General features: G+C 43.2%; 1 protein-coding gene across 1 annotated transcript; it reads left to right on the top strand.

The window, feature by feature from the left end:
* Window positions 1-3,979: 3,979 nt before the first annotated feature.
* Window positions 3,980-13,902, top strand: C8H5orf24 (chromosome 8 C5orf24 homolog). Its single transcript, XM_034510115.1, has 2 exons — window positions 3,980-4,222; window positions 9,506-13,902. The coding sequence occupies exon 2, from the start codon at window positions 9,509-9,511 to the stop codon at window positions 10,073-10,075; it is 567 nt and encodes a 188-aa protein (XP_034366006.1). The 5' UTR covers window positions 3,980-4,222; window positions 9,506-9,508; the 3' UTR covers window positions 10,076-13,902.
* Window positions 13,903-15,034: the final 1,132 nt, after the last annotated feature.

Genomic DNA, 15,034 nt, shown 5'->3' with positions numbered 1-15,034 from the left:
CGTACCATCTCTTAAAAATCCAACACTTTGTTTCTTACAGGTTCTGCCAATTTCCCTAAATTCTTTGTTGTGAAGTTGGAGTACCTCTGTAATGTATTTTTTTAAATAATTTTTTAATGTCTCTTTTTCTAACAAACAGTAGCCAGTTCTCTTAACCCCCTGCCAGCCCTCCCCCCAGTTTCCAGGCCAGCCCCTTCAAATGTTTCTCCTGACCCATCCTCCCTCAGTTTCCCAACAGTCTACTTGAACAGTCCCTTCTGTTTGCCCAATACTAGCAGCTCTAGACTATAACTTGAGGTTTGGTCGGTTGCTATGTATTGAAATGCAAAGTTCTGTGTCCCAAGGTCTAATTGCCTCAAGAAGAGTGAATTCTCAACATATACCGGCTTTTGTCTTGCAAACTTTGCCTCTTAATTTAAAACTGTTGGTTGAATGAAGATGCCTACAACCTGTAGCTGGACAAAGAGGTAGGTGGGGCTTTGGTTCCAGGGCTTGGGGTCTGAGGTGGTGACCAGGAGGGAGGAGGGGGAGGAAGGTGCCATGGGGTAGGTGGATTGTGAGCACATGGCCATGAGGACCAGCCAGTCAGAATAGGAGCAGCCCAGGCAGAACACGGTAAGTTATATCTTGGGGCAGTTGACAGGGAAGTAGACAACATAGCATAGAGGGCTGATGTCTTCTCAGCTCTCATGCTGTTAAGGCCTACTATAAATATGTTTCGTGTCTCTTATTTTGGAAAAAAAAAATGATCTAGGGTAAGGTAGAAACTCCCAATTATTAGTTTTTACCACCACCACAACTATTCTAGCATGTCTGTTCAGTGCAGCTCCTCCTGGCTCATCTCTCCCGACTCTGTCTTCTCAGTTCCCTCCACCGTCTCCTAACAGTATTGCCTCTGGCACAGCTCAGCTGCTTCTGCTCAACAGTCTCCCATTCACTCTGCTCAGTCTGTTTTCACTGACTGTCTTCTCTAACCCTACTCACCTCTCTCAGCCACTGCTTGCTTTTTATATCCTCTCCTGTTCCCAGAAGTCCAAGAGGCAATGGACACTGAAGGTCATAGGGTCAAGCAGCTCTCCTAAAGGGCCACTTGACTAGCAACTGGGGACCTTTTAAAGGGCCAGGCACACAATATAAATCACACTACATACCTTCTATAAGTCTGCCCTTGTGTCTGACACCCAAGTTAGGTTCCCCAAGACAATGCCTCACCCTATTCAGAGTGATGCTCTCCAGGAATCACTGGAGGCTGCATGTGCCTGGCTTCTCAGAGAACAAGAAGCCAAGTGCAGCCTCTCCCGAGTCTGAGTTGGAGATCTAGTAGTGCTTTCCTGCTTAACAGTCACCTTCCCAGATGTAAGCTCAGAGTTTGCTTTTGTTTGAGAATAAGTCATTCTGCTAGTAGTTCCCAACTGTAGAGTGAAAAATTATAAAGGCCATTTTATGAAATATGTGTAGATTTCTTTGCCCTTAGACCTGGGCAGAAAAATGCAGGTCCCACAACACGGAACTGAAAATAAAATTTCAGGCCCCCCAGGACACTTGCTGGATGAATTACATTCCTCAAGCCCCAGGCAGTAGGCCCACCTATGGGTGGGAGAGGCCCAAGGCAGGAAGACACATTCCTGACCACAGATAAAGATGCTGCCACCTAGGTGGGGCTATAGCCGGAAGAAGTGAAGATAGTTAATCTGAAATAGTTGGTAAATGACAGGGTGGGACACAGTGACGTGGTAAACCATTCAGGGTGGGTTTCTCTGGAATGTTTCACTATTCTTATGTATCCTTGGCAACCCCTCCCTACTCCCCTGGTTTGTGGTTTTTCCCTTTAAAACCCTCCATGGACTGGATGTTGGGTCGAATTCCACTCCTGCGCGAGTGTGTGTGAGATGGCTGGCTGCCAGGTTTCTTCCCTAATAAAGCCTCTGCTGATTGCATCCAGGTATGGTTTCTTGTGATCTTTGGATGGCCGTGATTTCCTGAGACTTGAGGAAGGGTCTCCCGAGTATGGGGGTCTTCACCAACCTGTGGGTTGGGACTCTGGAAATCCTCCATCTCCAAAAAAAAATCCTACAATTTCATAACACTAGCAAAATTACAGTTATGAAGTAGCAACAAAGTAATTTTATGTTTGGGGGTCATCACAATTTTGGAAAGTGTATTAGAGTCACGGAAGGTTGAGAACCACTGTTCTTTGTAGTCCTGGCTGTCCTGTAACACCAGGCTGGCCTTGAACTCAGAGAGATCCTCCTGCCTCTGCCTCCCCAGTGCTTGAATTAAAGGCATGTTCCACCACGTCCGGCTTTTGTTCAGAGTTTTTACTGGACGTCATGTAGGCATCTGTCTCCAGTTCCTTTGGAGATGGTACTGATTTGGTGCAACTAAGCAGAGCTTTGCTGAATGGCTCTGATAGACATGTCTCCAAGCCCAGGCCAATACAAACACCATGAAGCATGGCATAGACATCACCTCTAAGCTTCATCCAGAGCTGAAGGTCCTTTTGCTCTATTCAAAAAGAAACTGGCTTGAGCCATTCTTCTAAATGCAGTGCCAGCATCCTCCTCTCAAGAGCAGCATGGCCTAGGCCAGAGGCCTAGTTTCCAGCCTCTAGTTAAAACTCAAAAATGGGGACATCAGTACCCTCAACTTAATGTCACAGCTCAGTGGCCAGAACTAGCAGTTCAGTGCCTTCCTTTTTCTGGGTGGGATGGTGGACCTCCAGGCTCACCTCTCAGCTCTCTGGCTCCCAGATCTCTGTAGTCTAGCTGCTACAGTCTATGCACCTGCTAGCTGCTTCTGGGCTGCCAGCTCCAAGTCACTTTTTTTTTTTTTTTTTTTTCCTCCTGCAACCCGCTAGGCCCACTCTGCCAGCAGTTGGAAACCACCTACTGGGGGCAATGAAAGCCCTGATTCCCCACTGCTTCCATAGCCAAGCCGTCATGGGTTAGGGAGATGTTGCTGTCTGACCAGACTGCTCCAGTGAGACCCAGTAGACCTGTGAGCAGGGTCATCTCTGGTGGCTGTAGGCTGCCTCATCCAAAGGGAGACATCTTGAGTTGTGGCCAAAGCAAGGCCCATTGGAGCAGCAGCCAGAACATTGCAGTCATTCTCTCTGCCAGACAGGAGTCTCCTTGGGCAGCTCTGGGATTTGTGGCTGTTTTTTGTTGTTGTTTTTTTCATTTTAAACAAAACAAAAATAGCAAACGATGTTGTTAATGTATGCTTGCAGACCTTTGAAGGGAGTAGCTGTCTGACTGCTCCCTCCTTGGGCTCCTGAGGGGAAGATAGGGTTATCGTTGCCTCCTGCTGGACAGGTTTTGGTTTTCCCTCAGAAGTCTATTTAGATTCGGAGTACTGTAAGACTGTCAATTTCATGTTACATACTTGCAGTAAGAACTCTACCTGAATCCAGGCTAATTCTACAACGAAGTGGCTCGGAAGGAAACACAAAATGGAATTAGGCTAGTGGCTCAGCCTTTTAGGATGAAGGATATGGCACATTCTAGAGACGTCAGGGATTTAAAACACAAAACTAAACACCGCAGGGCATCCCGCAAAACACTTTGAACTATTACACATCTCGTGTCTGAGAGCCCTAACACCATCACTAACACCGTCACATCATACTGAATACTCTCATGTTTGGAGGTGGGCAGGCTCACCCTACCCACCCTTAAGAAACTAAAGGGCAGACAATGAGTCTTAAGGGCTGCAGACAGACATTATCAAACATCGTTTACAAACAGCTGCGAAGTCGGCTTCTGGACGACGGCAGCGGGATTCAAACGCTGCCTGCGTCACTGAGTAATCCCGTGTTCTGAGAACCGTACTGCGTGGACCACCCTAATCTCACCTAAGCCAACCGCGCTCCCTCCTTGGCGGGACTGTATCTCCGTACAGGCCAAAGCCACTCCGCGCACGCGCACTCCGGCCGCGGGCCGCACGACCAGTCTCGCGATACGTAGGCGTGCGTGCGCCTGCGCGAGCGGCGCTCACATTCCGGGGCTGTGGCGGCCTCTTCCTCCCGCGTCCGGGGCCCGCTGTAAGGGCTCTTAGGAGTCGGGCGCTGGCGTGGGCCTCGCCGCCGCCGCCGCCGGCCCTCTGCCGTGACTGGACTGGGCCGCCCGGAGCAGGCGCGGCCGGAGTGAACGGAACGGGCGGGAGCTTTCCTGCCTATGGGCGGCCCCTGGGCGCTCTGAGGGCCGGGCTCCGAGCGGCCGAGGTAGGGCGCGGGGCGGCGGCTGGCGAGGGGCCCGGCGAGCGAGGGCGCGGGATGCGGCGGCGAGCGCGGGCGCCTCCTTCCTCCGGTCCGGCCGGGCCCGCGGTACTTCCGCCCTGGCGCCCGCGGGCCTCGCGGCAGGCGGAAGTCACGGCGCGGGCCGCGCAGGCAGGGCTGCAGGGTGGGCGCGGGGCTGCAGGCTCGTCCTCGAGCTGCGGTAGTCTCTGCATCCCGGCGACACGGCGGGGACCGCCTCGGGTTCCAGTTAGGATGCTGGCTTGGGGAAGCGCCGTGGGGCACGGTTAAGGAGCGCAGAGAAGACAAAGGGGACCGTTATTTATGTTGTGTCCTAGTATCTAAACTTCTCGCGAGGCGGGGAGCGGAGCAGCACCCTCCGTGATTGACACGGCCTCCCACACACTTGTTTAGAATTACAAAATCATATGTAATTATATAGCCAGATTGTAACAAAAACCCGAGGGTTATTCGATATTTGATCTTTGGAAGAGAGCGGGATGTGGGCCTTTGAAGCTTTGCTATATTTACAAAGCTCCACGGTGCCTTGTGAATTTACTAAAAATAGTTTTCTTGGGAGCAATGTCTGCCATATTCAAGGTAAAAAAAAAATGTGATTGTTTCATTGAAAGACGTCAGGATTAAACACCCACAGTAAAACTGCAGGGAAAGCAGATCGTAGCAGACCTTCAAAACTACTAGTTTAGTCACAGTGAAACTCCTCGTTGGCTTCCTTAAAGTTTCCAGTGAACGGTTTTAAAAGATAATTCATTGGTGTGTGGAAGGCGTTGGGTTCCACCCTTAGTACCACAAACAAAACAAAAACAACTGTAGCCTTTGCTTTGCACCAGTTTTGTTCTGTAACTCCGAGCTTACATTCCACCCACATCTTAGAGATCTTCTTCCCACTTTCTTAAATGTAGCCTACATCATTTTGGTGAACTTTGCATGGGAAGAATCCAAGACTAGCTGGGAAAGTGCAGTGAAGAGTGTACAGGTCTTGAAGAGAACTTGGGTTTGTTTCCCCGCACTATAAAAGTAACTCCATGTGTTGCACCCCGGGGCACTCTCACCCATTTGTTCTCATGGAGACAAGCATCATTTAAAAAATAAGGCCGTAGCTGATTAAGCATGTTGGTTAGGCAAAGCAAGAGGATTGCTATGTGTTTCAGGTCAACGTAGACAAAGAGTAAGACAAACATCAAAAATTAAAAACCCCCAAAACCAAACCAAAGAATTATTAGCAGGTAGGTTTTGGGGTGGAAAGAGGTAGGCATTTTGAAGAACAGAGTTAATGCTGGTGTGTTATCCAAATGCTGAAATTTATCATGCATGTAAAAAAATATATGCGGTGGTTTTATACACAATGGATTTTATAGTGCTGAAATAGTTTGTAAGAATAATTTTTCCAGGCTGGTGTGATGGCTCAGTGGTTAAGAGCGCTGGTTGGTTTTTCATAGGTCCATAGTTCAATTCCCGGCAACCACATGGTGGCTCACAAACTTCTTTATAACAGGATCTGATGCCCTCTTCTGTCAGACAAATACATGCAAATAGAGTACTCACTTATGAATAAATAAATCTTTAAAAAATATTTTTTTCCTTTATCTGGCAGTCCCATGTGTAAGAGAAAGAGCTGGCATACCTTTTTTTTTATTTTATTTATTTATTTTTTTTGCGTCCCATGATGCTCAGGGCTGGCTATGACTCTGGATTCTCTGATTCAGCCTTCCCAGTGATAAGATTTGCAGGCATGAGTGCACATCTGCCTCTGTGCTTGTGTATGCATTCGTATTGCTGGAAGTCAGTGCCAGGTGTCCTTGGTTGCTGCTCTCCTCCATCTTAATTTTTGAGATAAAGTTTTTCATTGAACTTGAGCCTGGAACTCTGGATTCAGATAGACAGCTGACCAGTGGGTTATAGGAATCTGCTGTGGGTCTGCTAGCTCCCCCATGGGATTACAGACACAGGCTGCTGTACTTGCCAATTTTATGTATGCTAGAGGTCCAAACCCAGGCACTTCACCAACAACTGAGCCAGTTCCAAGGGTTGGTTGGTTGGTTGGTTTTTTGTCTTTTGAAGTCCTGGCTGTCCTGGAAGTTGCTATGCAATATCTAGAGAAAATTTTGGTTGTCATAAATTTTGGGGAAAAGCAGTATTACATCTAGTGGAGTCCTGCTTTATAAATAGCCTCAGTGTAGAGAAGACATGCCTGGCCACCATGACTGTATGCCATGCCAGCACAAACTGTTGTCTTGCTTTTCAGATTAGCTAAATTCCTGTTTGGTTTTGTAATCTCCTAATGAGTGTCCCTGACAGATTGCTTAAAATCGATTCCCATTTCTTTAAAGAAAGGGAAAAAAGGCTAATTTGGGTGTGTGGGTGGGTATGTGCGCCCCTGAGCAAGTACACGTTAATTATGCATGTGACTTTGTGTTGATATAGAGGCCAGGGTGTTGCAGTGCATCCTCTGTCTGTGTTTGTGCCTGTCTTTTCTCTCTCCCTCCCCCTCCCCCTCCTGGTTTTTTGAAAGACAGGTTTTTCTTTGTGTATATAGCCCTGGTTGTCCTGGAATAAGCGCTGTAGACTAGGCTTACCTTGAACTCATAGAGATCACCTGCGTCTGCCTCCTGAGTGCTGGGATTAAAAATGAGTCACCACAACAAGGCTCTACCTATTCTTTTGAGGCAGGATCTCTCTCTGAACCTGGAGCTTCTTTTTTTCCCAGCTAAACTGGAATCTCAAGCTCCCTTGATCTTCCTGACTCCACGCCTGTCAGTGAGCTAGCTGTGTTTGTAGGCAAAACTGTAAGGTAGGTGCTAATATCCAAACTCTAGTCTTTAGAATTGTGCATCAAGCACTGTTAACTGCTGAGCCAGCCTCCAGTCCCTGTTCCTGTTTTTTAACAGCATATGCTGAAGATTATGTGCAAAATGCCTGGTATATAGAGAATGCTCAAAAACCAACTTTAGGCTAATATTATGTTTAAAACTTACCTTGAGAATTTCTATTTCTTTATTCTTTCTTTCTTTCTTTCTTTCTTTCTTTCTATTTTTTTTTCTTTTTTTCTGTTGTTGCTTGTTTGTGTTCCAAGATAGGGTTTCTTTGGCTCTCCTGGAACCCCTGTAGACCAGGCTGGCTAGGAACTAAGAGATCCGACTGCCTTTGCCTCTGTGCTGGGATTAAAGGCATATGCCAGCTCTATTTCTTTCCTGAAATTAGAATTGAAGCTAGTGAAGTATTGATAGTTAGTTCTTATACTTTTGGAAGTAAAAATTATTCCTTTTAATATTTTTATTTTTCTTTGACTAGTTTTGTAATTTCAAGTCTGTGTTGCTCTGATCATAAACAGGTAGCTTCTTAATGTATTTTTTACTTCATAATTGAAACCTTAAACTACCTGGGCAACAACTTTATTGATTCTCAATATATACTGAGTTAAGTAGCATGTACCTCTACAGTTTGAGTTCTCTTTTCTTGTGCTGTCAGGAACTGAGTGCCTTATGCTGATATCTGGGAGGAATTGCAGTTTTATGTATGTGGAGGACACCACTTCAGGAGGGACCTTAATATGCACGTTCTATTTTAAATCTGAATCAGAGCTCATGGCCTGGTCTTTCTTGCCTTACAGTATTGCGGCCTGAAAACTCATTGCCCATGTGGTGCAGATTTACATAAAAGGATAAAAACCACAGACAAAACAGTGTTCAGGGCTCTGTAAAGCAAGAAGATGGCATACCCCTTAATGACCCGTTTGACATTAAGTTTATGTGTTAGGAGTAAATGGTATTTGGTTGTTACCCATATTTTTGTGTGTTCAAGTCTTGACTGTTTGTGTATGTGCTCATCTGTTTTAGCTGATCAGACCTTTGTTTAGCCTGTGTTGATACTGCCTTTTGTTTGGATAGAGGCCATTGAAAGGTGCTCTGGGCCAAGACATTGTGTTTCTTGCTTGACACTATCTGGTTTTGAAAAGTGTAACACACACTCAGGATTCTGTATAAATAATCCATTACCATAATGACTGGATGTCCCTCTTGAGGAAACTGATCCAGTTAAGAGTACACAAGTGAGACTGTGCTGCAGTACCCAGGAGGGCATGCTAAGATTAGGCAAGGAAATCATTTTAATAAGAGTTCTGGACTTTTATTTGTGCTGAAATTTTTTAAAATAATTATTTTTGTGTTTGTGTGTGTGTGTGTTGTGCAAGTATGTGGCTTTCAGAGGACAACTTGAGAGTAAATTCTACCTTTCTGGTCATGGAAATTGAACTTATATGTCAGGTTTTGTGGCAAGGGGCTTTACCTGCTGAGACATCTTTTTGGCCCTTGTTTTGGATTTTATCTTTCTACGGTTTAATAATGTAAAAGGAAAAAAAGCCTACGAAATACTCATTTTCTACTTACATCAGCCTTGATCAGAATACTACAGTTATTAAATTAGTGTTTTGAGTTCTGTTCAGAAGAATTTAGATTTTAAAGAATAATTGTATGACTGTTTTGCCTACATGTATGTATGTTTACCATGGGCATGCTTGATGTCCAAGGAGATCAGAAGAGGGTGTCAGTCCCCTGGAACTGGAATTAATATTGATGGTATGAACCACCGTGTGTATGCTGGAACCTGAACCTTGGTCCAGCAGCAAGTCTTCTGCTGAGCCATTGTTCCAGCCTCTAATTGAGTGATCTTATGTGACATTTGTTCCTACCTATAACTGAGAAAACCATGACTTTTTTATGCCGTTTGTGGTGTGACTTTTTTTGGGGGGGGGGGCATGGACAACACTATCTATGTATTCTATAGGTCGGGCACCAACAAATTGAAGAATTCCAGTCAAGGCTGGCCTAGTGAACCAGCCAATTCAGGTTATTTACAGCTGTAAAGGTAGCTCAGAGTCAGCTACCTGACTGAACAGCTACGCAGCATGGGTCACAACCTATAAAAGCCTCATCATCCCTAGCTCTCCTGTCTGCCTTGTCAGGTGTCTGGGTCCACCAGTCTTTCTCTCCTTAGCATCTGCTTCCTGGTTTTATAAACTTGTAGGGGGAGGAAGAGTAATCTAACTGAATCGTCTGGCCTCAGTCCTCAAGGAAGGAATGCTTTAGTTGGGTGGGAGTGGGGATGCTGTTGTGGAACAGTGTTTGTGTTTTGGAGTCTACCCTATTTCCCTGATTTTAGGTAGTAGTCCACATAGTTGTTAAAAGATGGTTTTCCCGTTGTATTCTGTCATTCAGATAGGTATTCATATGTATCTGTCTCTGTTTTTGGTAGAAAATGATGCATCCTGTTGCCGGCAGTAACCCAGCGTTCTGTGGGCCTGGCAAGCCTTCCTGCCTCAATGAAGATGCCATGAGAGCTGCTGATCAGTTTGATCTATATTCCTCCCAGCAGAACAAATACAGCCACACAGTCAGCCACAAACCAATGGTTTGTCAGAGGCAAGACCCATTAAACGAGACACACTTGCAGCCTACCAGTGGCAGAAACATAGAGATAAAAGATGAACTAAAGAAAAAGAAAAACCTCAATCGATCTGGTAAGCGAGGCCGACCTTCAGGAACCACCAAGTCAGCAGGATACCGGACCAGCACAGGCAGACCCCTGGGAACTACCAAAGCAGCTGGATTTAAAACAAGTCCAGGCAGACCTTTGGGTACAACCAAAGCTGCAGGATACAAAGTCAGCCCAGGGAGACCTCCAGGTAGCATTAAAGCTCTGTCCCGTCTTGCAGATCTTGGTTATGGCTGCGGCACTGCTGCCTTTCCTTACCCTATGATGCATAGTAGAGTGGTTCACGGGCTTCAGGAAACGAGTGGTGAAGTCAAGCCGCCCAGTGAGTGAGCGAGGCAGGAGAGCATGTGTTAGGAGCAGATTGTTAGTCACCCCAAAGCTTCTTGCTTTAATTTGACATGATCTTACCACGTGGACTCCCCAGTTCGTTTCTGTTTGCTCTTCCTTACCCCGCTCTTCTTTTTCTTTCTTTTTGGCTAAGAGGTGGCCACAGTTGAGAGATGCACTTTGGGCAGGAGTAGTACATTTTATCTGTATTGTACACGGTTCACCGGACACTCAGCGAAGTCATTTTTACTTTCCCTTGGTGCTGTTCTAAGTGAACTCCTCATGTGCTAAGCAGCTGCCCAAGTTAACTTTTATCTGCAAGTAACCAGTGTGAGGCAGTGTAACTGAAGGGGCAGAACAGCACCTAGAAGCAGATTGGAGGGGATGGCTGTGTGAGTTTAGAACTCTGAAATAAGATATAGCTGTCTGGATGCTTTGGAACTTAAAACACAGCTTCTTATTTATTGATTCGCATGACATTAATTGATCATTATTCCTAAGGCATTGTTTAGTATCTGCCTTGCAGAGATTATAGTTACAGGGTATGTGTTTTTCAGTTGCCTAAGAGCATATGCACCAAACACTACAAACAACTCATACTTAAAACCCTTGAATCCTTCATAAACCTGCACATTATATTTAATATACAAGAAAAAAAGAATCCTTAAAAGTCTGCATGTAACTATAATCATTGTTTTGTCTTTCACGTACTTAGTGAGTTTCAAAGTATTATATTTAAAAACATTTATTACTATTGCTCATTTATTTAGGTTTTTTTTTGTTTGTTTGTTTGTTTGTTTTTCTCAGTAATTGTTATTACACTGCATTAGTACTTAACTGCATTTTCAGGTTTATATCTACCAAAGGACACAAATTGAGTGGTCGGCTGCAAGATTGGTCTAAGCAGAAAGCAGTTTCCTGTCTGTTGAGGCTCAAGTACCAATAAATGTAACTCAGTATGTACGAAACCTGTAAAATGAGCACTGCTGTTAGCATAGAAATGGCATCGTAGCTCAAGGATGACCGCTTCTTCCAAAAGAAGTCTCCCTAGTGAGGCCTGCTTTAGGCACAGTATAGAAAAGAGACAAATACTGGGCATGTAGGTATACTTATGGAGGGAAATCTTCTTTTCTGAAATATTTCTTGTTAATACACATTTTATTTATTCTGAGTTTGTTTTAAGTAAAATATTACTAACTTTAAAATTGAAAAGCTTGCCCTGGGCCATGTATGGTGTCCCGTGAATTTGGTCCCAGCATTTGGGAGGCTGAGGCAGGCAGATCTCTGAGTTTGAGGTCTACATAGGTCTACATAGAACAGCCAATGCTAGGTAGAGAGACCCCAGTCTTAAAAAAACAAAACAAAGAAAAGCTTTTACTGAACTTAAAAAATAATGTTTTTTACTTGCATTTTAAAATATCTTTGAGATTAAGCTGTAGATTTACAGGACTTAAAAACTTTAAAAATAATCAGAAATTTAAAAGGCCACTTACTGGTTGGTTAGACTTGCTCTCAGTCCATGCAAACTGACTGTATGTAAATACTATGTTTCAGACCTTTATCAGGGGACAAGCAGCCAATCTCAGGTGCCCTGATGATAGCTGACACAACAGCTGGACATCTGCTCTTACAGTAAGCACTGTTTCATTGCATGTGGGGACAGCAACCTCAGCAGTACTAGCTTTGCACAAACCATAGGGGACAGTGAGCAATGCTGGGTGACCACTTAACCAGCTGGAACATTCAGAAAGCTTCAAAAGGGCTTCCAAGAGTTTCTTCTTGCAGAAGCATAGAATATAAAACTTAATAATTTACTCAGAACAGTGTAACTTCTGACATATGCAAATTCTTGTGTCTTCAGTGATGTATTCATCTGGTCACAAGTATCTGTCACTTAGCTGTTTCTGAAATTGTTTAGCAGCTGGCTATTTAGAAATCATTGCACAGCTAGTTCCTGAAGACAGTTGAAATAGTCTAGTGTAGAATAATCTCACCACCAAATGTCAAGGACTTGGGTGCGTGTTGTGTTTCATACTGAGTCCACATTCATCCTTTCAGTTTTATTTCGTTCCTGGTTTTGTACCTTGTCATTTCTTCTTGCCCTTTCTCACACCCACCTTCCCTCAGCTCTCCAGCACATCTACTCAGTGGTACTGTGCTGTGTGTCAGAAGATAGAGTGGGTGTATTGTATAGTGAGTTTCCGATACATGTTCGTGAGATGGGACATTGGTGTAAGGAGATTACATTGATAACAGTGTTTATATCAGGAACTCTATCCCAGGAAAGGGGGTATGGATGGATGGCTACAGTTGTGAATGGATAACCTCACTTAGGAAACTGAATTTACTGTTCCTGTGAGCAGTCACCCGGAATATTAAATGTGTGCTCTGGTGAACATCTGATTCTACTTTTCTCCTTGTGGACAGTTTACTAGTGCCCTGCTGGAGAGGCACAGTGAGGACAGGAATGAAGTCTTCACATAAAAATATTTTTACTTCTACATGATCTAAAGACTGCATTCTGCATCTTTTGTAACCTGGTTTTTTGTCATGACAGACACTGAAATAGCATGTGAAGCAGTTGCCTAGATGCCAGTATATTCAGTTGGGGAAAACTGTCGTGCCCCCGACCCCCACCTCCTCTGTATAATTGTTCCTTAAAAGGTAAATTGCTAATTTTATACTGTGTGATTCTATTCATAAATAGGTTTCACTATTCTATATTAAAACTTTGTCAGAAAATGATCTACTCTTCAAGTAAGTTTGTTTTACTTTTTTTTTTTTAAAGGATATTTTAACATGCCTTATTTATTATTGTTATCAAAACAAATAAGGAGTCAATTACAGATGAAAATTTCATTTTCCACAGGTATCACCTTGCCTAACTAATCTTTAGTATGGGGTGATTTTGATACTATCTTTGGAGTTTTGCACTGGATATTTAAAAATATATATATATTGGCACAATATATTGAAAAATTAAATAGTATTTGGTTTAATTTTTAATATTTGAAACATTTTTAATTAGTGTTTAAATCAGACTAGCAATTCTTTGTATTTTTAATTACTTTTTTAAAAGGAACATCTGAAATGTATTTATTAATTCCAAACTGGTGTTTGTGTGAATTTACATATATATTTTCATGAAGAATAAAATTTCTTTGAGGTAAAATCTGGATCCATTTATTATGAGGTTAAAGATGCTTCATCCAGTGTAATAATGACCACAGTGTGTAAGTTTAAACAGTGAACTTCATACTTTAAGAAGCTTTAAGAGAACAGTTCAGGGGATACTAAGATGATTGCTCTGTCAGTTCCTTGTCTATATGCAGTAAAATTTTATAATCCGTTTCAGTAACATAACAATTTACACAACAGTCTTGGGCATAAAAAGTTTTGATGCTCTTCTGTTCTGTCTGTTCCAGCGTAATGACTGCGCTCAAACTCTTAAGATGTATCTAAGTATTTGCTTTTCTCCCTTTTCCTTCCAAGTAGACAGACCTGTGCTCTCACATACAATGTATTTAAGTTTTTTAGAAGTGATACTGTAGTAAGTCAATTGTGTGATTTAATCAGGCCACTCTGGTTCTTTGATTCACAATTTCTTTTTTCCACAGACAATTATGAAACAAATAATTACCAGTTAACTGATAATAAGCACGTTGTCCTCTGCTGTAAAAAGTCTGAATAGATACTGTGTATGTTTTAATGTCCATGAACTTGAGCTACTCGTGTGCAATTATGTGTATGGAATGGAGTAGTGTTCATGATTTGTATCTACATCATCATATGGATGTATATTTATTAATAAAGTCATCACTTTAAACCAACTGTGTACCACTTTATTTTCTTCCATTTATTTATTTTGTATATGGGGGTTCAGGAGTCATGTGCATGTCACAGTATTTGTATGGTCAAACAGCAGCCTTGGGAGTTGGTTCTCATGCTGCTCTGTGGGTCTTGGGATCAGGCTCAGCTTGTCATGTTCTGCAATACCTGATCCACCAAGCCTTCTCTTCCTACTGCTTGGTTCTTGGCACAATAGAGAGGCCATAAATGGAGAGGGAGACCTTTTCATTGTTTGTTGGTAGTATATTATTCTCAGGATTTTGTATTCTATTATTTTTATTTGTTTGTTTGTTTGTTTGGTTGGTTGGTTGGTTTTGTTTTCCAGACAAGGTTTCTCTGTGTAGTGCTGGCTATCCTGGAACACACTCTGTAGACCAGGCTGGCCTCAAACTAAGAGATCCTTCTGCCTCTGCCTCCCAAATGCTCGAATTAAAGGCATGTATCACTACTACACCTGGCTGAAATTTGCATTTGAATCTTTCTCTTTGTGTGTGTGTGTGTGTGTGTGTGTGTGTGTGTGTGTGTGTGTTTGTATTTCTGGGGTTTCTGGGGTTTTTTGTTGTTGTTGTTGTTGTTCCTTGGGTTTTTGTTATTAGGGCTGGAGAGAGATGACTTAGTGGTTAAAAGCAGTTACTGTTCATTAAAAATACCTATTTTTAAAAGTACATCAGGCTAATACTATGTTGTTTTCATTTGGACAGCCTCATGTTATCCAGGTGGGCCTCTAACTCACTATTATAGGTAAAACTGGCCTTGTACTCATTTTTTTTTTTTTTAATTAAAAAAATTAATTTGGGGCTGGAGAGATGGCTCAGTGGTTAAGAGCACTGACTGTTCTTCCAGAGGTCCTGAGTTCTATTCCCAGCAACCACATGGTGTCTCACAGTCATCTGTAATGGGATCTGATGCCCTCTTCTGTGTGTCTGAAGACAGCTACAGCATACTCATATACATAAAGTAAATAAGTATTTAAAAAGTTAATTTGTGTGCCTGTGCACACGTGTGGGTATCTTCAGAGACAGGAAGAGGGCGTTGGATACTCTGGAGCTGGAGCCAGCAGTTATGAACTGGTGTGTGGGTGCTGAACTCAGGTCATCTGGGAGAGCACCCAAT

Source organism: Arvicanthis niloticus, chromosome 8 (assembly GCF_011762505.2).
Source record: "Arvicanthis niloticus isolate mArvNil1 chromosome 8, mArvNil1.pat.X, whole genome shotgun sequence".
Classification (NCBI taxonomy): Eukaryota; Metazoa; Chordata; class Mammalia; order Rodentia; family Muridae; genus Arvicanthis; species Arvicanthis niloticus.
Note: the sequence above shows the minus strand (reverse complement) of the source record. Positions and strands in the feature narration are given on the sequence as shown.